The sequence below is a fragment of the Argentina silus genome, assembly GCF_951799395.1.
Source record: "Argentina silus genome assembly, chromosome: 22".
Taxonomy (NCBI): domain Eukaryota; kingdom Metazoa; phylum Chordata; class Actinopteri; order Argentiniformes; family Argentinidae; genus Argentina; species Argentina silus.
Window position 1 is genome coordinate 6,151,910 of NC_139676.1, and position 25,047 is coordinate 6,176,956.

Here is a 25,047-nt window from a genome sequence, read left to right on the forward strand (position 1 = left end):
TTGTACTACTGAGTCACTACATTCGATACCTCTCTGTACAGTGTAGTGTTTTGGTACAGTAGCTCACTTTAGATAATCAACTTAAAGCACAGAGTGTGGCTCTCCGCCAAGATAATAGTCTTGCAGACTATAATATACCAGTCATATTTTCATAATTTGGATAATATCCTGGGCTTATTATTTCAAAACGGTTTAATCTGGATCAGAATGATCCGGATTCTGTTTTGCTATCCAGGATCAGATCATCCGTCTGATTTTGAGTAGTCAGGGAAATCAGCGAGCTCGATCTGATCCTGGATAGCAGAAAATAATCCGGATTTTTCTGATCTAGATTTAAAAAATAAAAATACTGGGCCCTGGTGATAACCCAAAAGGTTTATCTGACTGAACCATTACTCTTGGCCAGGTCAGGCTATACAACGAAAGACCACCAGGTGGTAGCATAACTTTGGTGGTGGCACTCAGAGCGGACTATCTCCCCCTGCCATAAAGAAAGTTTTAATGAATTCATATTGATCATTCATAACGCAGGTGTGACTGATGTGAAACACCTGTAGTTAGTAAATACTTAGTAAATACAAATCACAGCACAGCAACAGATATTGTACTTCTAGCGGCGCTAGATTGTGAGAGAAACCGCGTGTCCAGCTGATCCGCACCTCTCGGTTGGAGGGTTGGAGGGGATGGGCGCGTGAATCGGCGGGCTGGACGAATGAACCTCTGACAACACGAGACCACCGAGACCCCCGACACCCCCGGAGCTGCTGCTAACGATGGAAGGTGATCTGTACTGTACCCATAGAAAGAGGAATCCATAAGCTATCCAGTGTTTGATCACAAGCTAGTCATAGTGTCAAACCACACGAATTACAGTTAATATGATAGCTGTCATTTCAATTGACTCACAAAGTGTAGTTTTCTTGACTTTAGCTAGCGAGCTAGTTGCTAGTAGCCCGTCAACTTGACGACTTGCTAGCAGCAGCAGCTAATTTATGTGAATGTGAATATGATTAACCAAAAGTTAACATTCTACCCAACCCATAACGCTTTTTTGTGGTTTGTTTCTTAGCTAGTCAGTAGTTACTAGTCAGTTCCCACTGTTCCCACTGCTCCCATCTGCTCCTTCTGCAAAAAGAGAAAGAAAAAGACAGTGAATTGGAGGGACCATGTCCACTAGCAGCAAGACAAGAGCACGTAGGGCCTGGTAAGTTTACAAGACAGTGACAGATCATATATCATATATATTTCCTCATGAACTTGGCTCCATAAGGTAAAAGAAGAACTCCTGAAAGGCTACTCCAGTCCATTCAGCTTGACATAATAGCTATACAGTACAGACCAGGCAGCATTGCACGATAGATGGCCATGGCCAATGTATAAAGTAGATTTGTCACCAATGTTAGGTGGAGATGTCTCTACTCCCTCTCCCCTTGGTCTCCTTTCAGCATTGTTGCTTGGCAACAGACATCCTGGGATGGGAACCTGGGTAGGGCTTTGCACTGTCTGAATTGTCAGACCAAAAGGGGTGTTATATTGTTGTTGTATAAGTATTGTTATACTTAAAACATCGAATTTCTGCTTAAAATGTTATACCCTAGTCCGCTTGAAACATTTTTCCCTCCATTATTGTTTAACTTTGGGCTATTGGATCTAACAGCTATTAATGGTAATTAACCATACAATTAACTCTTGGTGTTGTTTTTTCAGTGGAACCGTAGACCATACACTGTGCAAGGCCCATGAGTGCAGGGAGTTAAAATGTCACAAGACATTGCAGAAAGTGAAGTGGTCCAGGGAAGAGGTAATGTTTTACCCCGTAGAGTTGATTTATGTTGTAGCCTTTTCTTGATATTCAATTCAAAGTAGGAAAGTAAGCTCATACTTTTTTTAAATGTATTTAACCTTTATTTTAGTAGGGAGTCCCATTGAGACCAGGGTCTCTTTTACAAGGGAGCCCTGCATACACATCATTTACAATGAAATGTACACAATTCCAACATTATAAAACACAATCAGGAAAAAAAAAGAAATTCAACAGAGGTCATCGATCAAAATTTTAATACAGTGACACATGTCCCAGAGCTGGTTATCTCGAGCCAAAGGAAGGTTGGGATCAGTTAGGGGTTTATGGTGCATTCAAGTACTCCTCGAAAATTGGTAAATTGAACATTTTCAACTTGTGTACCTTTGAGATCTCTAAATTTCCCCACTCGGTGCTAACCTCAGAACTAGCCAATAGAGAGCTCTACGCTAAGTCTTGGTGGGAAGCTCAGACTTTCAGAGGAGCACTTGAATGCACCATGGAAATGGAATGGAACTGAATGTGTTTGACACGTGGTTGATACCATTCCTCATTCCATTCCATGAATTACAATGAGCCCGTCCTCCGATTTCTACCTCCACCAGCCTCCACTGTAGTCTTCCAAAACGTTTCTCTGGTTCAGAGCGTCTGTATTCATCTCTTGATTTCAAGGATGAGAGGCTTAAGAGGCTGGTCGCGCAGCATGAAGGCGCTGACTGGGATCTCATTGCAGATAATTTCAAGGTAAACAAACATTGTGGAACACTAGTGGAGGCTGGTGGAGATAGAAATCGGAGGACGGGGCTCATTGTACTGCATGGAATGGAATGAGGAATGGTATCAAACATACTGTTCCGAGCATGAGCCCGTCCTCTGATTCCTACCTCCACCAGCCTCCCCTGTGTGACACAGCTCACAGGCAAACTGCCTTTTTCTCAATGAATAAACAGCTGCATATACAGTAACACTAGCAACAAATATCTAACATGGACATGGAAACAGATCATACAGATCACTGTCATAAAGCTTGGCAATATTGAGTTGTCCTCCTAGGCTGTTTATTTGTGTGTGTATCTGTGTCTGTGACTTAGACTCACGTTCTACCACTTTCTTGACATTCCTCTCCTCCGACAGAGAAGGACCGACATCCAGTGTCAGCAACGGTGGCAGAAGGTGCTGAACCCGGAGCTGGTGAAGGGACCGTGGACCAAGGAAGAGGACCAGAGGGTGAAAACACCACCACATCTACTTTCTTTCAATCGTCTCTTCTGTCTCCTCAATGTTCGTCAGTCACATGCCACTCAAGGGCGGTTTCCCCCGGAGACATTATTTTTAAACCAAGTCTAGGACTAAATCGCACTTTCGATGGGAGAACTTTCCCATAGAAATCAATGATATTATTCTGAAGATGCTTTTTAGCAGCCATAGGCGTAGGCCAGTGGAGGCTGGTGGAGGTAGAAATTGGGAGAATCGTCTCACGTGTTTGATACCATTCCTCATTCCATCCCGTGCATTACAATGAGTCTATTCATCCTCCGATTTGTACCTCCACCAGCCTCCCCTGGTGTAGGCTTAAGACTAGTTCTGGTTTTTAAAAAAAAAAAAAACAGCCGTTAAACCTTGTGTTCTCCTCTACTCCCAGGTCACTGAGTTGGTTCAGAAGTACGGCCCCAAGAGCTGGTCCGTCATTGCCAAACACCTCCACGGGCGCATCGGCAAGCAGTGTCGGGAGCGCTGGCACAACCACCTGAACCCCGAGGTGAAGAAGTCCAGCTGGACCCACGACGAGGACCTGGTCATCTACGAAGCCCACAAACGCCTCGGGAACCGCTGGGCGGAGATCTCCAAGCTGCTGCCTGGCAGGTAGGGGCAGGGTTCAGATTACAGGGGGCTGAGCACCCCCAAAACAAATCACCCCCACCGCCATGAGAATTTAAATATCAAGTTGCCCCCCCCCTCCTCCTTATCTAGTGTGTGTATCTGTGTCTGTCTGTCGGTCTGTCTGTGTGTTGGTGTGTCTGTCTCTCTCTGTGTGTGTGTGTGTGTGTGTGTGTGTGTGTGTGTGTGTGTGTGTGTGTGTGTGTGTGTGTGTGTGTGTGTGTGCGTCTGTCACAGGACAGACAACTCCATAAAGAACCACTGGAACTCGACCATGCGGAGGAAGGTGGAGCATGAGGGCTACCTGCAGGAAGTCCCGCCCCCCCGCACCTGCAAGGGCAAGGCGCCAATCAAGAGGAAGACCAAGCCCATCTCCCCTATGGGCCTCCTGCACAGCAGCCACAACCACTACCTCATGACCCTCCCCACAAAGGTGACTACTGATCAGGGGAGGCTGGCGGAGGTAGAAATCGGAGGACGGGCTCATTGTAATGCATTTGAACGGAACCCCCGCTCACGCATCAGCGCTATTTACCAGTCGGCACCAGCAAAACGGACATATAGAAGAAAATGTAATGAATCAAGGTTCAATTCAACATGGAATAAAAACAGGACAGGATTTTGCTTTGTTTTACAATTGAATCTCAAACTGTTTTTCACGTGACTTCTTCGTGCTTTCGTGTTGTCAACGTGTGTGTGTTGTGGTAGATTTCAGGATACCCGCTCGTTCTGTTGGACGGCCCGTATGCGGACAGTGTCCCTGAGACGTCTGTCTTTGTCCCCGTGAGTGTTCCCTCTCTTTCTCCTGCTCTCTCTGATCACTCTCTCTGTCTCACCTCCTACACACACACACATACAAACACCCCCCCCCCCCCCCCCTCTTAGCTGCCCCTCTGCTGTCCCGTCATCTACCTTTCCCCAAAATCCAATAATTCGAGATGTTACTGTCATTCCTCTCTCTCCCTCTCTCCTCCCTCTCCCTTCAGCATACGGAGGGCTGCTGTAGCTGGTCCAGCAGCCTGACGGAGGAGGGTCTGAGCCTGGTCAACTCCACCCTGAGCTGCCTGGGGGACCAGAGTATGGAGGTCCACCCCGGAGCCTCTGTCTACACGGCCGACTCCCCCAGCAAGTACCTGGAGGTGGAGGCCAGCGCCGTGCTCTCCTCCCTGCAGACCATCCCGGAGTTCGCTGAGACCCTGGAGCTCATCGACTCGGTCAGTCCTCGTCCTCCTCCTCTTCTTCTTCTTCTCCTCCTCATCTTCATCCTACATCTCCTCCTCCTCCTTCTTCTCCGCCTCTTCCTCTTTTTTCTTCTCCTCATCCTCTTCCTCAGCCATCCTCTCCTCCTCTTTTGGCTATATTTTGTTGATAGCAAAGCCCCTCGTCCCATAGGTCCACCGCTGTTCTAAACAGCGTCAGAGAGAACCAATCATACGTGTCGTTGTTGTCGTTGTCCCTCTCTACAGGACCCCGTAGCCTGGAGCGAGGTGGCGAGCTTCAGCCTAAAGAAAGTGACCTCGCCCCTGGAACAGGAAGCTATGCCCCTGCCCGGCGACATGCAGGAAGTACCCAGCTATCACCTGGACGACTCGGACCCCATCTCCGACCTGAGCAGGAGCTACATGGAGCTCATGTCCGCCTCCTCCCCCTCTGTGACCAGGCTGAGTACCCCTCACTCCATCCTGAAGAGGGGGGAGATGGGGGAGAGAGGGGAGCAGTCTCCCTTCAGCGAGGGTCACAGCAGCACCTCCTTTCTGGACAACAGTGACTCATCCCCCCGACTGACCCCCGTGAAAGCCCTGCCCTTCTCTCCTTCTCAGGTAGGACCCCCTCCTCACCTGGGCTGGTTATCTCTCACCTGGGGCTAGATTACCTGACCCAGATTAAGACTAGTTCTGGTTTTAAAGATCAATAGAGAGTCTTCATCAAGTCTGGGATTGGGTTTAATCTTGGCTTCATCTTAATGATGTCTGTTAGCAGTTCCAAAACAACAGTGAGTGATTAAGACCGTACTTTTTATTAAAATACCATGTTCGATGATGAGTCTCTATTGACAGTTAAGAAACAGTTTTGTCTTGTGATATTTGAAGAAAAATGAAAAACAGTTTTTACCCACCCCAAAAAAGAAAAGGTTCCTGAACTACAGTGAATGATTCCTCCTTTTGTTAACGTTTTCTTTTGTCTGTGCAGTTCTTCAACGTGTGTGGAGGTGAGGATCTGAACCTGGACGACCCGGCCCTCACCTCCACCCCGGTGTGTGGTCACAAACGGGCCTGTACCACCACCACCCCCCTCCACAAGGACCTCACCCCCAAATACCACAAAGACAACACAGGGTGAGTGTATTCAACCAACCAACCAACCAACCAACCAAACCACCAACCAACCAAACCACCAACCAACCAACCAATCCATCAACCAATCAATCAATGTATTTGTATAACACATATTGTACACGATTGCAATACAATGTATAACCAGGCTGTACTAAACCAGGGAAGTTCTGTGTTGATAATGAACTATTTTAAACATGAGAAGTGTACTCATTCCCTCACCTCTGTGTGTTCTGTCTGTGTTGTGAAGCTTCCAGACCCCCAAGGTCAGGAAAGCCATCATGCTTCCCACACCACAGACCCCCACGCCCTTCAAGACCACCACTGCCACTCAGGAGAAGATGCACGGCCCAATGAAACTGATGGTGCGTTCATATGCTACCTGAATAACCACTAAATCATGTCCTTAGATTAGTGTATTGTGTTTTTTATGTCTTCCTCGTGTGTGTGTGTGTGTGTGTGTGTGTGTGTGTGTGTGTGTGTGTGTGTGTGTGTGGTGCAGCCCCAGTCCCTTGGCTACCTAGAGGAAGATTTTAAGGAGGTGCTGAGAGAGGAGTCTGGAGTGGAGGTACTGATGCATGGAGATTCAGACAATGACTTCTGCTCCTGGACACAAGAGGTATATATCATCATCAAAGTCCTCCCATAGGCTGCTTTGTCTGTACATTAAGTGATGTAGCAATTGTTGTGTGTAATATTGATTGGCTGTTAAATACAGTCCTCTGATTGGCCGTTAAATAATGCATGGAACAGAATAAGGAATGGTGTCAAACACACGTTCCATTCCTTTCTATACATTCCAATGAGCCCGTCCTCCGATTTCTACCTCCACCAGCCTCCCCTGCTGTATAGCCATGTCTAACACAGCGCTCCAGATCTGATGTATGTTTTTGTTGTACAAAATCGTTCCTGTAAAATGAACATAATAAATCGGAGTATTCATATCCATGTTTCTTTGCCCCCAGATGGACACTCCATCCAAGAGGGTGAGGAAGTTCCTGACCCTGGAGCCCTGGAGCAAGGACTGTCTCAGCACCCAGCTGTGCTCCCAGGAGCACTTCAACAATGTCCAGGTGAGGGCGTGGTCCTGCTTCAACAATGTCCAGGTGAGGGCGTGGTCCTGCTTCAACAATGTCCAGGTGAGGGCGTGGTCCTGCTTCAATCATGTTCAGGTGAGAGCATGGTCCTGCTCCCAGGAACACTTCAACAATGTCCAGGTGAGGGCGTGGTCCTGCTTCAACAAGGTTCAGGTGAGGGCATCTTGTTCCTGACAGGTGGCGTCTTTCCTGTGTGACATTGCCACTGCCTGTCCATCGACCATATCCTACAGCTCTCTACAGTCCTCACTTGATCTTTCCTTTCAGTGTCAACATTCCTCATTCTATCCATGAATCAGTGTGTATTTCTCTGCCTTGCTGACTGTATACCTCCTGAGGGTTTTGACGGACTGGTTGTCTTCCTCTGCTCTGTCTGATTATTTGACTGGTTGTTTTATGTTGGTGGTGTTGATGACTATGATGCTGATGTTGTTGTTGTTGTTTACAGGTGAGCGTTGAGTGGGAGGCGGTGGTGTTTGGGAAGACAGACGACCAGCTGAGCATGACAGAGCAGGCCAGGAGGTACCTCCCCTCCCATACGGGGGCCCCTCCCTGTCTCCCCCGAGGGCTGGTGCTCTGATAACATCTTTCACAGCGCCTCTCCCTAACTGTCACACCGTTGGAAGCCATTCATTTGATGCCTGTTTTACTCCATATTTTATTTTATACATTTAGCAGCACTTGTATTTGATATCGGTATACGAAGAGGAATTCATACCTTTTGAGGAGGGAAAATGTTACAATTTTTTAAATATGTTTTGTAAAACATTCCTATAGGATTATATTTTGAGATAACAATGTATTTTATTTGAGCCTTGATGCCTTGTTGGTGGTAAAGGGTACAGAATGTAATTCTGTTGAAATTGCACTACTACAGTATGAGATTAGCAGGCTTGTTTTTGTGTTAGGGACGCGCGCGCACACAATTCAGTTATTGTGTCAAAGTGAGGAGGAGCCATTTGAATGTGTTCTGCATTGAAGCTGCAAAGTATTGTACATTTAAAGAGAAAATTGGTAAAGGTACCTTTTTGATTTATTGTAGAGTGAAGTTTTACAAGTTTCTCTACTAAAAATAATATTTATACTTTCAGCAGACATCTGACAGTGTTCATGCTGTCTCCTGCCAAACAAAAACCCTGTTGAGCATACTTTAAATTAGTTAATCATGTTTGATACAAACAAACACGTTTTTCGTTCTAGCTGAATGTGACAGCTTTGTAAACTGTGTAGATGCTTATGGCTTGTGTACCTGTGATGTCATCTCTTCATTAAGGAAGACTCTTTTTCTTAAAACCTTTTCTTCTTTCTTTTTTGGGGGGGGGGGGCGGGGGGGAGTATTTTAAAACAGGTGACAGCTGACATGTGTGGGTCACTGGCAGCTCTCCTGGCAAGGTTTGAAGTGCAAATCTGACCTTTTTTTATTATTTTAATTCACGAAACACTATGTAGCAAGTTCCGTAAGGCGTTTTAAAAAAAAAAAGTGAATTGTACATAGTTGATGTTGTAACTAAAACGTAATAATTCTAAATTGTAATAGTGTGTTTATAGTTGCTTTACATTGGTACATGTTTATTGGCCTGTGCTAGCCATGGGTGATATATCAAGCTAAACATCAAGAATGACATTTATAAGCGAATAGGTGTCACACATAACATCTGAATGATATTTCTAATGAAAGTTCTTTTCATGTTTTATATTTATTTGTATGGAGATATATTTTAATGTGGTTTAAAATGTGGATGATCATTTTTGTCAGTTTTGCTCATCTGAATTATTTCTTATTCGTTTTAGCCCGGTTATCATATCCAGGTTTTTAGGGAAGAAGGTACAATGCTGCAAAAAATACGTTAGAAAAAAATACACCTTTTTTTTTCTTCTTTTTTTTCATTATATATTTCCTTTTTCGATGGCGTAAGATGCATTGTATTGAATATCCAATCTCAGTCTCCAGTGTATAGTCTGCTGCCAACTACTGCATGTGTACCTCAATTTCAACAATAAAACCCTGTTGTTTACCTTGTTAGTGAAGAGATTTACTTGATCATCGATTGATATACATTTGTCTTACATGAGGACTCGTGAGTCAGTTCAATAAATTCAGTTAAAAACAGACATTTAGGGAAGTCAGGGAAGGAGGAAGGCATGGGTTTCACAATGGCAGTTAATGTATTAAAGTGTCACATCACGCCTGTGGAAGTCTGTTTGGTTTGACTAGTGATAATTGGGGGTTGAGACTAAAGGGACCTTCCTGACCAGCATCCCATTGACAGCCTGACTAGGTCAAAACCTAAAACAGACCCTAACCTTAACCAAACCACTAACCCTAATCTTAACCACATTTTAACCAATTCAGAAATTCAACATCTGTGATACGTAGAACATAATAAATAATATATACAGTCAGGGATAAACCACAGTGGAAATAACAATACATAAAATAAGGCGAGGAGGATGAGCTCATTGTAATGAGGAATAGCATCAAACGCATACACACTCCAGTGCGTGTGTTTGATACCAACTCAGATCAGTCTGGCAGGAAAGCATCATTGGTGGAGCCATGGGCCGGCGCTAGCGCCCCCTGTGGGTAAGTCTTCCTCCTGGACTTGGACAGCATGCGGTGGAGGAGGCCTGGGGAGCTGTGGGCGGAGCGAATTAAAGTGAAGCCTCTCAAACCATGGTAACACCATTACTGGAGATGTAAAAATGCTGTATCATCCCCCTGTGTAGATTTGGCCCACAGTTTAACTGCATAGTTAACATCCATCTAGACCACACATTTAGGTCCATTTAGGTTGGTTGGCTGGGGGTGTAGGTGTTCATGGTTTACCTACCCAGAGCAGCCACAGTGGCCATCAGGACCTGCATCCTGCACTGAGCTCCTCCGTAACAAGCTTGGAGAGGCTTTCACTGGCTCCTCACTCTGAAAACAACACAAACAGAACTCACACGCAGACAGAGACAGACGTGTCACAATCAGAGCCCTTGATCTAGTACAGACATTACATCACCAACTTTGGTCTACCGTAGTCTGTGAAGGTTTATTTCTGTTAAAGCCTAATCGTCACTTCCATTCTGCACCGTTTCAACTGTAACTATTCTTACACCATCAAAACATGTTGATTACTGAGTGTCTGGATAAGGAGCCTTGATACAGGCAGCGGTGGAGACGAGGGGAAGCCTCAGGAAGGAAGGTTTCGGGAGTGAACTTGTTGGTGTTAAAAAAAAAAAGAATTAGAAAATACATTCTCAAAAGCGGCAAAGATAGAAATGAGGAGCCTTACCTGTTGTCCCAGTCTGGCTATGCACGCTGTTGGGAAGTATCCCTCGGCCCCGTTCTGCAGACGTCCGAACCACCAGGACTGGTCTTGTCTGAAGAGGACCAGGATCACGTCACCCTGACTCAGGCCCAGCTCGTCCTGCCACTGAGGCCTGTAGTTGGAGGTCACCATCACCTACAGTACAGGAGAGGACATATGAGATGCTGCTGTTAACTCTAATTCACACTACAGAGCTGAACCGAGCTGAGCCGTACTGGGCTGGCCTGGTTAAGCATCCACCATAGCTGCTGTAACAGGATTGGAAAGGGCAATGTGTGAAAGGGAAATATCCGTGCCAGCACAGTATGGTATGGTTCGGGTCGGCCCTGTTGTGTGTAAACCCCCTTTAATGGAAGGACAGGAGACCGTGTCGACCAACATGAGGAGCGAAGCACACTACACTCAAAGTGTCTCATCATGCTATAGGTCCAGCTCTTGAGATTCCTTCAATTCTCACTCATTATGATTAATCACAGCAAGGATTGAACTCATTGGTTATGACATTATCCACGTGTTGTTCCGAAATGTGGACGGAATTGACAGTAGAAAATTCGCTCATTTACTAACTCCCGGACATTCACAGTACATCGATGTGAACGAATGAAATGTTGATTTCTGTGAAGTATCCCTTTAAAATATAAGTGCATAATTAAATCACTTTAATCTGAGGTAACGCTTAATGACCACAGGGTGTAGATAAGATCAGGCTGGGTGATTGGAGGGCAGCCAAGGACAGGGGTTAAGAGTCAGACGACCATGTCTGCCATAAACCAAGGCTATCAATAGACCCTTAACTTTGATGAGATGAAAAGAGAGGTAGAGGGGAGGGGGGGGGGGGGGGTGAGGGTCAAGGCCAGAAGGAGCAGGCTGGGTCACGTGTGTTGTGTTCAGTAGGGACGAAATAAAAGAAAATGTTTCGAAACAGAAGTGGTACACTCTTAGAAAAAAGGGTTCTTCATTTGTCCCTGTAGGGGAACCCTTTTGGGTTCTCTGTAGCAAGGGTTTAAAATGGAACTCAAATGTGTTCTACATGAACCCCAAAAGGAATCTAGGAAGGGTTCCCCTACAGAGACAAATGAAAAACCCTTTTTTGGTACTAACTAGAACCTTGTATCTGTATTTGTCCAATGAGAACCCAACCTGTTTATATTGTGAAACGTTTAGCTACTGAGCTGAACCCTGTTGACACACACACACTCCGGCCCATGACCTACTACAGTACATGAACCAATGGAGGCTCGTGGAGGCAGATACCATGTGTTCGGTGGTACCATTCCTCATTCATCATGGATTAAAATGACCCCATCCTCCGATTTCTACCTCCACCAGCCCTCCCCTGTTCTATACAGTATGTGCATTTGCGTTTCAATAATGAGAAATAACAAATATACCCTCTCTCCTTCCTCCTTTTTCGGTCTTGCTCTGCAAACTGTGAAAAAGAAGAACACATCTGATGGCATTAGAAGACCACACAACTGTTGTCAGCCACGAATCGAAGATTGCGTGATTGACAATAATATCCATAAAAAAGCACATAAATACAGTATAGAAATAGACATAGAATAAGAGCAGAGAAGGGTTCAGGTAGCAGGTGTGACTCACCTTGTGGAGAGAACACGGTGGTGTACACCTCAAAGTGTTTGTTACCCTGAACGTAGATCTGTTCCATCTTCTTGACCTGCTGCTGTCCTGTTGTCTGTTGTCTGAGGGATGCTCTGTCCCGTCCCGTCCCGTCCCGTCCCGTCCCGTCTCTGGGATACTGACTGACTGACTGGCGATGCCACACACTCCTCTTTAAATAACCAGCTGTCACTAATCCTGCACTGCACTGGGACACACATAAATTAACACACTTGTGAGGGTGCACACACACACACACACACACACACACACACACTTGTGCACACATACTGTACACACAGACACACGCATGTACGAACACACACACAACCACATGCACACATGCACACCTACTGTATACACACACATGTACCAAGACACACATAACTGCATGCACAGACACACTATACACACACAGCTACAGTATTTCACGCCCGCTCTCTCTCTCTTACACACACACACACACACACACACACACACACACACACACACACACACACACACACACACACACACACACACACACACACACACACACACTCAATTCAGTCTTTCTTTGAACACAAGACCATTGTCTCCAAGATCAAATGTTGTTTTAATGACAGTTTGCTACATATACAAAAATAGATTCCACATGTTGAATAAAAAACTCCATCTATTGAAATTATTTTAGTCCAAATCGAAATGAAGAGACATGAATCTGCATGTCAGTCAGAGCAGGAGTGTACAAAGCAGAAGGCATGACCACGATGGGGCAGAGAAACATACAGTCAATTATTAACTGATTCTAAGGGACGTACGTCCTGTACAGGTGTGTGATTGACCACAGTCATATACAGAATTGTGCTGTGTTACAATAGAAGGAACTTGATCTTATATTTACACCAGGGGAAGGCTGGTGGAGGTAGAAATAGGAGGACGGGTTCATTGTAATGCATGGAAGGCACCAACCTAAAAAATTGATTTTGCCACACTTGTGTCTTCATTCATCAGACAGCACAATGGTAATGAGGCATGAGGTGTATCAGGGTTTTATTTGTGATTTAACCGTTATTTTTCAGGTAGTCCCATTGAGACCAATGTCTCTTTTACCAGAGAGCCCTGCACACACACACAACTCCATTTCAACTCAGTTGAAGTTTAGCTGAAATTCATTGAAAAGCACAAAGGCAAATTTGGAATTGGGATTGGATTCAGTTTACCTCCTGAATTTAAATGGAACTGACCCCAACCCTGGGGTGTCCATCCATTGTGGCATCATTCCTACTACGTCGCTTTTATGAGTATTTATAACCCTACGTAGGCCTATTCAGTGCCATAGCGACTCCTGGAATGAAGTCTATGTCTCTCAATGAGACCTCTCATGCCGTGCCGTGCTCCTCTGGGCTAAACCAATCAAACGCTGCAGGATCGGAGACATTCTTAGCTCCAGGGCTCCTCTTTGCATCCAACATCCATCCTGAGTTATCTGGTAACTCGATTAAACAAAGTAGACTTCTGAGAAAGACAGAGACGATGTCACAACAGTTCAGTCTGTTCTTAATTAGTGTGCAGCACAGCTCGACAACAATGGTGTACTATATTAAGGTACGCAAATCAAAATAAATATAGAATCAGGGGTAACAAACTGAATCAGTTTCAAATGATCATGCATAAAATAGAAATCAACGATTGTTAAGGGGTAGTCTGCGCTGATTATGCGTCGATATTAATGTTTTAGTTTGATTATCATCTCTTCTCTGTGGCCTTAACCTTCAAAGGTATCAATTAAAGGGAAATGGGATATCATGGGTTAGCAAAGAGCAGAGCACAGAGCCAATCTAACCTTGCCTTTAAGGATGTCTCACAGAGAGAGAGAGAGAGAGGGAGAGAGAGAGAGAGATGCAGTAGATATATATATATATATATATAGAGAGAGAGAGAGAGAGAGAGAGAGAGAGAGAGAGATGCAGTAGATATATATATATATATATATATATATATATAGAGAGAGAGAGAGAGAGAGAGAGAGAGAGACACACACACACAAACACAGAGAGACTCTTAGAAGAGCTTCAGACAGATAGAGAGAGCGAGCGAGAGAGAGAGAGAGGGAGAGAAGAGAGAGAGAAGAGACTCTTAATAGAGCTTCATAGAGGCTTCAAACAGATGTGTCAGGTCCTCCTCAGTGTGTGGTCTGGGGGACAGCTTGGTCACACGCTCCTGTCAGGGACAACAGTGGCAGGTGAACACATGACACAGAAGAGGAAACTAGACAATACTAGAAGGAATAAAAGAGAAACTATGCACAGGGAATAAAAATAATTAATTTGTACTGAACTTTACTTTGTACTATTTTATCTGTATAAATAAAGAAATTGTGTAGAACAAAAATAGTTTTGCCCAGTTGAGGGGGGGGGGGGGGGAATACAGTCAAAGAGACATGGAAAATGTAGTGCACAACAGGGGAGGCCGGTGGAGGTAGAAATCGGAGGACGGGCTCATTATAATGCATGGAATGGAATAAGGAATAGTATCAAACCCAATGAGGAATGGTATCAAATCACGTGTGTTCCTAATTCCTAATTCCGTTCCGTGTATTACAATGAGCCCCGTCCTCCGATTTCTACCTCCACCAGCCTCCCCTGGTGTTCAACGAGGTAGTAGATTGACCTGAGGTATGGTTCCTTTGACCAGGTCGGCGACGTCATCCTTGGTGTAGCCCACGGCGTTCAGACCGTCCTCCACGTTCAGGTCATACAGGAACTGGCGAAGCGTGTCGGCCAGAATCAGCCCGGCGTCCGCCAGCTTCACCTGGCTCACGTCCGCCCCTGGGGAGAGAGAGGCACGGGTGTGTACCCTAGCATTGCATAGGGTAAATCACACACAGCATGGGTCTTGGGTTGTATTAAAAATAGCTGGACTGGGGAGGCTGGTGGAGGTAGAAATCGGAGGAGGGGGCTCAATGTAATGCATGGATTCATGTAATGGAATGAGGGATGGTATCAAACACACATGTTTTTACCATTCCTCATTCGATCCCATGCATTACAATGAGCCTGTCCTCCGATTTGTTGTACTGTAGTTACCAAGTATCCCTGCAGCCTCTAGGTGGCGCTCTGGACACATGCTTGCCGTGAAAGAGAAGACAGCAGGGGCGGTCAAGACCACTGATAGACCATGAGGCTGGGGGAGCAGAGAGCAAATACACACACACACACACACACACACACACACACACACACACACACACACACACACACACAAGATCTACTATATTGGTCTGTGTGAGACAGATAGGTCAGATAATACACAACAGAAATCTGCTTTGCTCTAACGCCGTCATTCAGTACTCGAACTGCAAGTGGTGATAAAATACTTCTTTCTGAAACTGAATACTGTGTCTCTAATATACAATGTTTAACATTCCCACTCAATAAATGCGTTTCCCAGGCTAAGATGTCCCTGTCTTGGTAAACCAACTAAAACCAACTAAAACAGAGAGAGGGAATAGAGGTATCTTTACCACGACAGGGTGGTCCACGTTGTAGTCTCTAGCTCTGTGGGTCTTCACGTTCCCAGCTATAGGATAGGACATCCCGTGGCTGACAACAAACAAACAAACACACAAACAAACAGACAAACAAACAAACGTCCTGTCAGTCTTATCAATTGTAGGGTGCCAATCAAAATAGCAAGGTGAAACCACACCGACTGGCAGTTCTGCTTCCATATCACCCATCATTTAGCTGTGGACGGTGAAACAAACGTCAGAATAGCATTTTTGATGCTCAGTATTTGAATGCTCATTGCTAATGAAAACAAGGAAGTGTATATATTGATACAGGGCAGGGTGGGGGCTAAGAGGTGGGGGCTACACCTTGACTGGTGATGAGGTGAATCCCCCCCCCCTCCTCCCATACAATGTAAGGCACTTGAAGCATCTGGAAAATCCCTATATAGATCTGAGCCATTATCATCATCATCATCATCATCATCATTATCGTATCTGGTTGTTTACCACAGGTGGACCCCGGCATTTCCAAACCCGATGCCGGCGAACACGCTGGCCAGGTGCATGCTGGACCGGGCCTCCACATCCTCTGGGTCCCTCACTGCCCTGAGAGGACGAGAGAACAAGAGAAACACATCAGCTGATTAAGAGTAATAATAATAATAATAATAATAATAATAATAATAATAATAATAATAAATCTAACTTTTTTTTAAGACCCAAAGATACTTTACAAAAAGAAGCGAACGGAACAGTAAAAATAAAAAAAAATAAAAATAAAATGAAAATAAGAATCAACGCAAAGTTCAGATATTGTACAACAAATCAGCTGATTAAATCAGGTTTTACTGGTTTTACTGGGGGAATGTGACACCTGGGAACAAAGCTACGGATAGTGTACGAGGATGAGACCAAACAGAAGAGTAATAGATAATAATAATAATCATCATCATCATCATCATCATCATCACAATAATAATAATAATAATAATAATAATAATAATAATAATAATAGATTAAACTTATACTTTTTCTAAGACCCAAAGGCACGTCTTAGAAGTGAACATCACAGAAAAAATAAACAAATAAAATAAACGAATACATTGAAAGTCTGTATAAGTAGGATCAACAGAAAGTTCAGATATTGTACTGAAATCGAAAGTGACCTTTCTGTCAGTCAGGGCATACGTGTTCAAAGACTCTCTTCTTCAATGGCAGTATCTGTCCATGAAAAGTGGTCTGTAGAGGCCGTTTTATGCTTTTTAATATATGTCACTCAACATAGAAACGAAGTCTCGCTCGCCTTGTCATAGATGATCTATGACAACATCATCAACATAACAAGGTGCGCGTCCCCCCTCAAAAGTGTAGACTAGACGTAATTTCTGTCAATCAACAGTTGCCAACAGTGTCGATCGACAAAGCATAAATTAACCTTGTAGACTTATGAAAAGATTTTTTTAAATAATTACCGTTTCATGTACTTGGCCACCACACTGAGGGCTTGCCTGGACCAGACATCACTGATAGGGTTGCTGCCCTGGTAGGCTGGCCTGCTGATGGGGTTGGGAGGACAGGGGCTACGCTCGTTGAAGGGCAGAGCCGTGTATGACTCCAGGGCATGGCTACGCAGGGGATAAACACAAGAGACAACAGTCAATACTTTACAATTGATATATCTATTGCACATAGACTTCTAAAGCAGTTCTCCATAAGCTGGGACTGGGAGACTAGTCAGGATCGAGGGAAAGAAGAACAGAGCAAAGTACAGAGAGATCCTTGATAAAAACCTGCCCCAGAGCGCTCAGGACCTCAGACTGGGGCGAAGGTTCACCTTCCAACAATATGTATATGGGGTGACTATATACCATACTATAGACTATATACTGTTGTGTATATACCATAGCACATCGAAGCCACTGTTAGCTGCCACCCGTTCGGGCATATGCAGAGTGTGAAGAGGGTCCACAATACCCAGGGTGGGCTTGAGTGCTCTGCTGGCGATGCCTGGACAAATGAACCAGAGGACAAGAACATCATTAAAAATCACTGTAGTGAATAGCAAATAGAATATGACAAATAATATAGAATGTATGTAGAAAGGAAGGAAGCTGGCGTGTCAACCACAGTAGAGGGGTGAGCTCTCTGAAAGCGTTATTGAGTTCCATTGGTCGAAAGATTATCATCAAGTGATACCGAGCTTTTAGGCAACTCACCCATAAATGGCATTTTTTGGCAAATAATGAAAGTAGGTAAAAACTTCTGGATTTCAAAGTGAGTTAATCAAAAATGGGAAGTAAAAGGGAACAATTTGGCTCACAGACTGTAAAGATGAGCTGTATACTGTATATATTATTGTTTTACCTCCCAAATCAAATATATACAAAATAAAAAATAAAATAGTTTTTCTCTACCATACCAGTTTTAGCTTTCAGCTGTTCAAAATCAAAGATGGCGACACCTGTAGTCTCACTGCCGGTTCCAGCTGTGGTGGGGACTAGAGAGAAACATGAGCATCAGTCACCTCACACAACCTACAGTTACAGCTGGACAACTGACTACACACCACCCACTATCTAAACACTACAAAAGTGTGTCTATACACTGTATCTATAACCGTGTGTATGTGATATCTTCATCTCCTGAAAGGGCCGTTTTGACCATCTACACCACAGCTTAATTGAGTACACTGTACATCATCATCATCATCATATTGCCTCTCTCTAAAGTCTCTAATCCAAAGTGAACAATGTATGCCATATTCTTAATGGCACACCCCACCAGTGTCATTTGGTAAGCCCATTAACCTTAATCTGTGACCTGTGTATGTCTGGCTGCTGGGGCTTCATAGTCTGGTACCAGTGGAGCGAGGTGGAGGTAAAAATCGGAGGACGGGCTCATTGTAATGCATGGAACATTCCTCATTCCGTTGCTTGCATTACAATGAGCCCGTCCTCCGGTTTCCACCTCCACCAGCCTCCCCTGTCTGGTACATCTAAAAGAGACGCCTCGTCTTTCCAGGTACCTGCGATCAGAGGCTTGAGGGCTCCAGTAATAGCCTTTCCTTTCCCGATGGGCGCGTTGACAAAGTCTAAGAAGTCCGCCTCAGGATGGCAGGCGTACAGGTTAGCAGCTTTACAGGTGTCAATCACAGAGCCGCCGCCCACGGCAACGTACACATCAAACGCTTCCTTTTTGGCGAAGGCGATGGCCTCCTTGAAGCTGCAGAGTAGGATGACACGTTTAGTTGCTTTGTACCTGACAATTCAGTACAGACTGAGAAATGGAAGGACCCTCGCTAATCAATGTTATCCTTCTGGGCCAATAGCACTTGTCTCATTAGATTTGTGTATAAGCATCAGAGAGACAGATGTTCGTCGTAACCATGTGTGAATGAATTTCACACATAAAAAACAACAATAAATGACGAATACGAGGGTGAAGGAATCGGACATTTTTAGGGCTTGCATATGGAAATAAGCAACGAAAATAACTCTGGTGCAACTACAGGACACATTCTGTGCATGACCCCTGAATTAATGAATACATTAGAGAGAGAACACCGGTGAAAACTCAATCTAGAAAGCCACAGCTCAGAGACACACAAGTTTACCTCGTGTCGACTACCCTGACGAAGGCAAACGCTTAAACGCATGGGTGGTACGCCACACAATGAAGGACTTTTAAAAATGTAGTGCCTTGGTATTTTGGGGATTATTCCTTCTGCTTTGAATAGTTTTACCTAGTCAGCTACAAGGCGCTCCCGTCTCTTTCGGTTTACCTGGAGTCTGTTGGTTCCACCCGAACGTTGTCGTAGACCTTGTACTTGACCCCGTTCTTGGCCAGAGACTCCAGCGCAGCCTTGACAGGGGGGAGCTGAGACAGGTTCTTGTCTGTCATCAGACACACGTTACGGGCTCCCATGTTCTGGAGGTCCTGGGGTTTCAAGAGGCTCCCCAACGGGAGAATGGTGTGTTAGCATTGTTATTAATGTGGAGATCTTTGCATATTGACCTGATCTGGTAATACTATACATTACACACACTGCTTGACTGCTACTGTATGTTACATGTTCATGTCATTGTATAACAGTGTTATTATACAGGAATAAGGGCAACTTGATATACTGCAGTGTCACCCACAATTGTATGGGATTGCAAACAACAGTGATTGCAGTGGGACATTGCAAGGGAAAATATTTGATTTATTTGTTGTTTCCACTGACGAATAAATGTTAGTTTACCATGCCAATCTCCTGTGTGACACCCTCTCCATATCTGATGTTTGAGCTGGCCATCTGAAAACAGGGAATAAGGCGAGACATAGGGTGAATATTGGACCACGGACTCTATGAAGACTAGCCTACTGCTGGCTATTTTCTTGTCAATCAAGTCAATGTAATTGAAATGCAGCAGTCACTGAAATAAACATTTTACATAAACAACAGTGTTTTGTAGTCTTGATAAATACAAGTGTTCATCCTCCATGCCAGAATGATTGACAGTTGTTTGATTATACAGTATGGTTGAATACAGTATAATACTCATGCTTGAATAACCTGTCAAACAATGTGAAGGGCCTATGCAGGCAGGGCCTATGCAGGGCCTATGTGATTGCCAATGGCCCCGGGTCCTAGCATAGATTTGTTTTTCTTATGATGACTGATGTATAGATGATTCACTTACTTAGACAAATGTACTTGTTGTAAGTCGCTTTGCCGTCTGCTAAATGTCTAAAATGTAAATGTAAAATGTCGTAAGATTGCAAAAAGTAAGAGGACAGGAAATATGGTTCCAATCAATCAATATAATCAATAATTACCTCAAATGCATAGTCAGTTTTTCTTCCACAGGACGTTCCTGAACCTGGAGAAAAGCACCATTAAATATCAGCCGTACCTAGACATATGATTTCATAATCGTTTATTCAATTGACAGTAAAACTGATTTAATCGATAACATATGTCATGCAACTAGTATACCTTGATGGAATGTGTTGGAATGAGCAGGGCATCTGCACCTGTAGATGGCAAAAAGATACGACACGTATTTTATTTTTGATAATGTAATTCTCATTATCATTACCGACAGTGCGCACCACGCACGGACAACACGCGACTGCTAAGGGGCTGAACGTCGTTGAGTCTGCATGATTGATGACATTGACACGTAGGGTAGCTAAATACCACCGTGCATTGGATGTAAAACACACGCTTATATTTATATTTTCGTTATGTATCAACTTACGCTGCTCTTTCTAGCTGCCGGAGCAACTGGGCAACCCTGTCGCGTCCTGCCATACCTTCAAGTTCTTGTTCACTTCTTGCTCTGAAGCTTTTTAGGTTTGACTGTCGGTCAAAGTCTACATACTGATGTGGTACGCGACCGCCGCCTACTGTACAGAATGTGAAATTAGTAGGCCAGGGGTCGTAAGGTAAAGCAGGTTTTCTACTGACGTTTTGCAGTTTCATAATGAAAAAAACAACGTATATAAGTATGCCTATTGCCTGCCAATGCATAATGATGGGTGACGGTGGGTGCAATTGACAGATTGCAGGAGAAATATGGAGAAACCTTTTTTTTTTGGGCTAAACAGGCCTCAATTTGGGCTAAACTGTTTTGGCAATGTGAATATTTGAAAGTGAAGAGGGGATGAATATATATTTGTGTGGTGCTCTCCAATGAAGGTTACTTTTAATAACCTCACTCTTGCATCAGTAGATTCATCCTCGTATATTAGATCATAGAACTCAGCCACTAATGCAGGGGTTTATTGTGTGCACCTCATAAATCAGTGTGTGTGTGTGTGTGTGTGTGTGTGTGTGTGTGTGTGTGTGTGTGTGTGTGTGTGTGTGTGTGTGCGTGTGTGAGCCTTCTTTCAGTTATTACAAAACAATGTGATATGTTTATGATAAAGCATATTCCTCCATCTGACATGATATACTCAACTCTACATGTTAAACATACTCTTCATAACATGTATGAGAGAAGTGTCATAGGCCTACACTGTCATTCGCGTTAATGCCATCGTACAAAGTCTTTGAAACTTTGCCAAACACAATATCTGCCAGACAAATGGTCCATTCCTTGAATATCTATTCTCACCCAGATACGTTGAAAGCAGCATTACACCCTAGCAAACAGTCCAGCGAATACCTCTCGGTTTCACGTATAACAAACCTGTTCGAAATGTTCGGAGGTTTCTCAACGAAACGGCATGTATTTAGCATACTGTCCGAAAGCAATTCATACGAAACCACACAGACGCGCAATACTGGGCCCATTACGCACCTGCCTTGCCCGCTCTTTTTACGCACTGACATTTTTTCACCCAGAAAGTAGCCAAACTTGCACTGCCAACTTGTCTTGTATACAATTCTTATGTAGATATTCTTAGTTTATAAAGACATGAAAATAAAATAGGTAACGGATGTTATTGGATATTACAGCCTAATCAATAATGGGACATAAAGTCTCTCTACAATATCTTATTTTCCATTTCGCAAGCTACAGTATGGGCGGCGTTTTTAAAGCCCATGATGTGTGAGTGTGTGGGCCAACAACCACATAATTTGATTGCTTTTCGAAGCAATTTCTTTTTTTCGAAGACTTCTTTTACTGTAGCTAAATGTGTCACTAATAGAATTCCATAGAATTCCTTGATTGCGTAATGGTACAATTGCAGTTGCGAGGAATCCGAATCCATCTCTTCGAAAAAGCATCACAATACAGACACATTCTTATAACTTCTGAAGAACTCCATGAATTAGTTCTTCTTTGCTCGCAAACAAGACAGTCACACAGCGATAACCTTACATTTTACAGTATTAATTACGGACGACAATGGACGAGCATTACTTTTCAAGTGAGAATACAAAATGATAATTCAAAATGTAGTTTTAAAATGCAGACATGTATTGAAAATGTAAACCTTAGTGTATGGGGTTATCATTGAAATGTAGGTGAAACTGGCTCAAATCACTGTATACTGTTTATCTTGTTACCAAGCAATACAAGAAACAAATACTGTTAAATATCTCCTGCATTGGTGTACGGTTTATTATTAATGGCTGTTAAAATACTTTCTGTAGTTTTTAAGAGTTCTGAGAGGGGAAAATGATTTGTTTGTTGTCAGATATCCTTAGCCTTCAGAGACAAAATCAGTTGTGTTTACCCTATGTTTCCATGGTGTTTCTTTCAGACTTCTCAGATGAGAGGCTGAATCAACTCAGTGCCCTCAAAGGGCCTGGCAGGGAATACATCGCCCAGTGCTATGCTAGGATAGTGGGAGAGAAGTATTGCTATGCCCCAGCAGGCTGTGAGGACTTCCTACTCTGGGTGGATGACTGTTCCCCAGCCTCACCCCACACTCTGGATGACTGTTCCACAGCCTCACCCCCCACTCTGGAGGCCAACCTGCACGCTGCTGGCCAGGCAGCCCTTGACAGCATGGAGTGGGAGACGAAGATGACCGTGGATTCTGCTGAGTTTCAACTCCTCCTAGCGATGGGAGAGGAGTATGAACAGAGCTGTTCTGCTACCAGCCTGCTTCCTTCTGGCGAGCACCTCAAGCCAGCGTCAGTGCTTGACATCAGCCTGCCCCACCCTGGTGAGGACATCACACCAGCAGCAGTCAGTGGTATCAGCCTGCTCTCCCAGGCCAAATCCATGTCCCAGTCCTTCCGTGAGCTACTAGGTGAGAAATACTTATATGCACCAGCAGCCTGCGACAGCTCTCTGCTCAGGGTGGATGAACGCTCCCCATCCTCATCCCCCACTCTGGGCACCAGCCCCCAGCCCGGCGCCTCAGGTGTGGCAGACCTTGACAGCATGGTGTGGGAGCCCATGGTGATAATGGACTCAGCTGCTCTTCAGCTCCTGCTGGAGTTGGAAGAGGAACATGAGCAGAGCGGTTCTGTTACCAGTCTGATCCACTCTGGGGAGGACCTCAAGTCTGCTACAGTGGTTGACACCAGCCTTCTCCACCCTGGCAAGGACCTCAGTTCCAATGCAGCCAGCCTGCTTCTGTCTGGTGAGGAGGTCAAGTCTTCTGAAGCCAGCCTGCTTCAGCCTAGCCAGGACCTGAAGCCAGCAGTGACTGACACCAGCCTGGTCAACTCTAACCAGGACCTCAAGCCTGTAAGCAGTACTCCTACTGTCCCTCTCTGTTACACTGTTGTACAGTTTTTTCTCATTATAGATCTATATTAACACATTATTCATTTATCCTGTATGGATCAATATTTTCATGTTAACAATGTCATTATCAATGTGAAAAATGACTGACATCAGCCTGGTCAACTCTACCCAGGACCTCAAACCTGCAGTGACTGATACCAGCCTTCTAAAGGCAAGTGAGGACCTCAAGTCCAGTGCAGCCAGCCTGCTTCAGCATAACCAGGACCTCAAGCCTGCTGCAGTGATTGAAAACTGCCTTCTCCACCCTGGTGAGGACATCAAGTCCAGTGCAGCCAGCCTGCTTCAGCCTAGCCAGGACCTGAAGTCAGCAGTGACTGACACCAGCCTGGTCAACTCTAACCAGGACCTCAAGCCTGACAAACCTGTAAGCAGTACTCCTACTGTCCCTCTCTGTTACACTGTTGTACTGTTTATTCTCTTTATAGATCTTTATTATCTTTATTAACACGTTATTCATTTATTGTACAACTAGTCGCTGGAATATCCAATCACAGCTGTTCTGTAAAGGTTTTTTTCTGCATTTTTTCTTCTAAGGTCGTGGCCGCCCTAAAGCCAGCAGTGACTGACACCAGCCTGGTCAACTCTAACCAGGACCTCATACCTGCAGTGACTGATACCAGCCTGCTTCAGCCTAACCAGGACCTCAAGCCTGCTGCGGTGGTTGACTCCAGTCTGGTTCACCCTGGTGAGGACATCAAGTCCAGTGCAGCCAGCCTGCTTCAGTCTGGTGAGGACCTCAAGTCCAGTGCAGCCAGCCTGCTTCAGTCTGGTGAGGACCTCAAGTCCAGTGCAGCCAGCCTGCTTCAGCCTAACCAGGACCTCAAGCCTGCTGCAGTGGTTGACACCATCCTGGTAAAGCCTACTAAGGTGAAAGGGAGGAAGAAAGGAGGAGTCTTCTGTGGCCTTTGGAGAGCCATTAGAAGGGGTCGAGGAAAAGACAAACCTGTAAGCAGTTTTTTGTTAGTTGTTTGTTATTATTTTGTAACACTGTTATTGTCTGTTACACTGTTGTACTATTTACTCTCATCATGCAAGTCATGCTTGGTTGACGCTGTTATCATCAGTGTGAACAAACTGTATATTGAAATGTGATGTAAAGAATGTGTATAGTTGTTGTATAGAGTACCTCAAATAGCCAGTAAAAAGTGTTCTTTCTTTTTCTAAGGCTAACCTCGTTGATACAGGAGCAGAGGACAGCCAGAGCATTGAGAGCAACACCTCAGGACATAGTCCAGGAGCAGAGCTGCAGCTCTCGTGAATACTGCAAGCCGTTCATGGTTGCAGAGTGACACCTGTTTCTCTTTTGTGTT

General features: G+C 44.5%; 2 protein-coding genes across 2 annotated transcripts; one reads left to right on the forward strand and one right to left on the reverse strand.

Moving 5' to 3' along the window:
• Nucleotides 1–1,166: 1,166 nt before the first annotated feature.
• LOC310822049 (myb-related protein A-like) lies at nt 1,167–7,689 on the forward strand (the record flags this gene model as incomplete). The annotated part of the gene is made up of 13 exons (XM_083694338.1): nt 1,167–1,204; nt 1,708–1,801; nt 2,474–2,545; nt 2,936–3,028; nt 3,444–3,664; nt 3,917–4,112; nt 4,388–4,462; nt 4,666–4,893; nt 5,146–5,499; nt 5,870–6,015; nt 6,263–6,377; nt 6,978–7,262; nt 7,558–7,689. 13 exons carry the CDS (start codon nt 1,167–1,169, stop codon nt 7,687–7,689), a joined length of 2,049 nt encoding a protein of 682 aa, XP_083550464.1.
• A 6,429-nt stretch (nt 7,690–14,118) lies between these two features.
• Nucleotides 14,119–20,862, reverse strand: adhfe1 (alcohol dehydrogenase iron containing 1). Its single transcript, XM_083694390.1, has 14 exons — nt 20,786–20,862; nt 20,521–20,558; nt 20,361–20,404; nt 19,783–19,836; nt 19,321–19,475; nt 18,565–18,761; nt 17,959–18,036; nt 17,441–17,546; nt 17,012–17,164; nt 16,047–16,145; nt 15,552–15,630; nt 15,115–15,211; nt 14,699–14,856; nt 14,119–14,248 (listed from the first exon to the last, which is right to left on the reverse strand). Exons 1-14 carry the CDS (start codon nt 20,836–20,838, stop codon nt 14,165–14,167), a joined length of 1,395 nt encoding a protein of 464 aa, XP_083550516.1. The 5' UTR covers nt 20,839–20,862; the 3' UTR covers nt 14,119–14,164.
• Between the last annotated feature and the right edge of the window lie 4,185 nt (nt 20,863–25,047).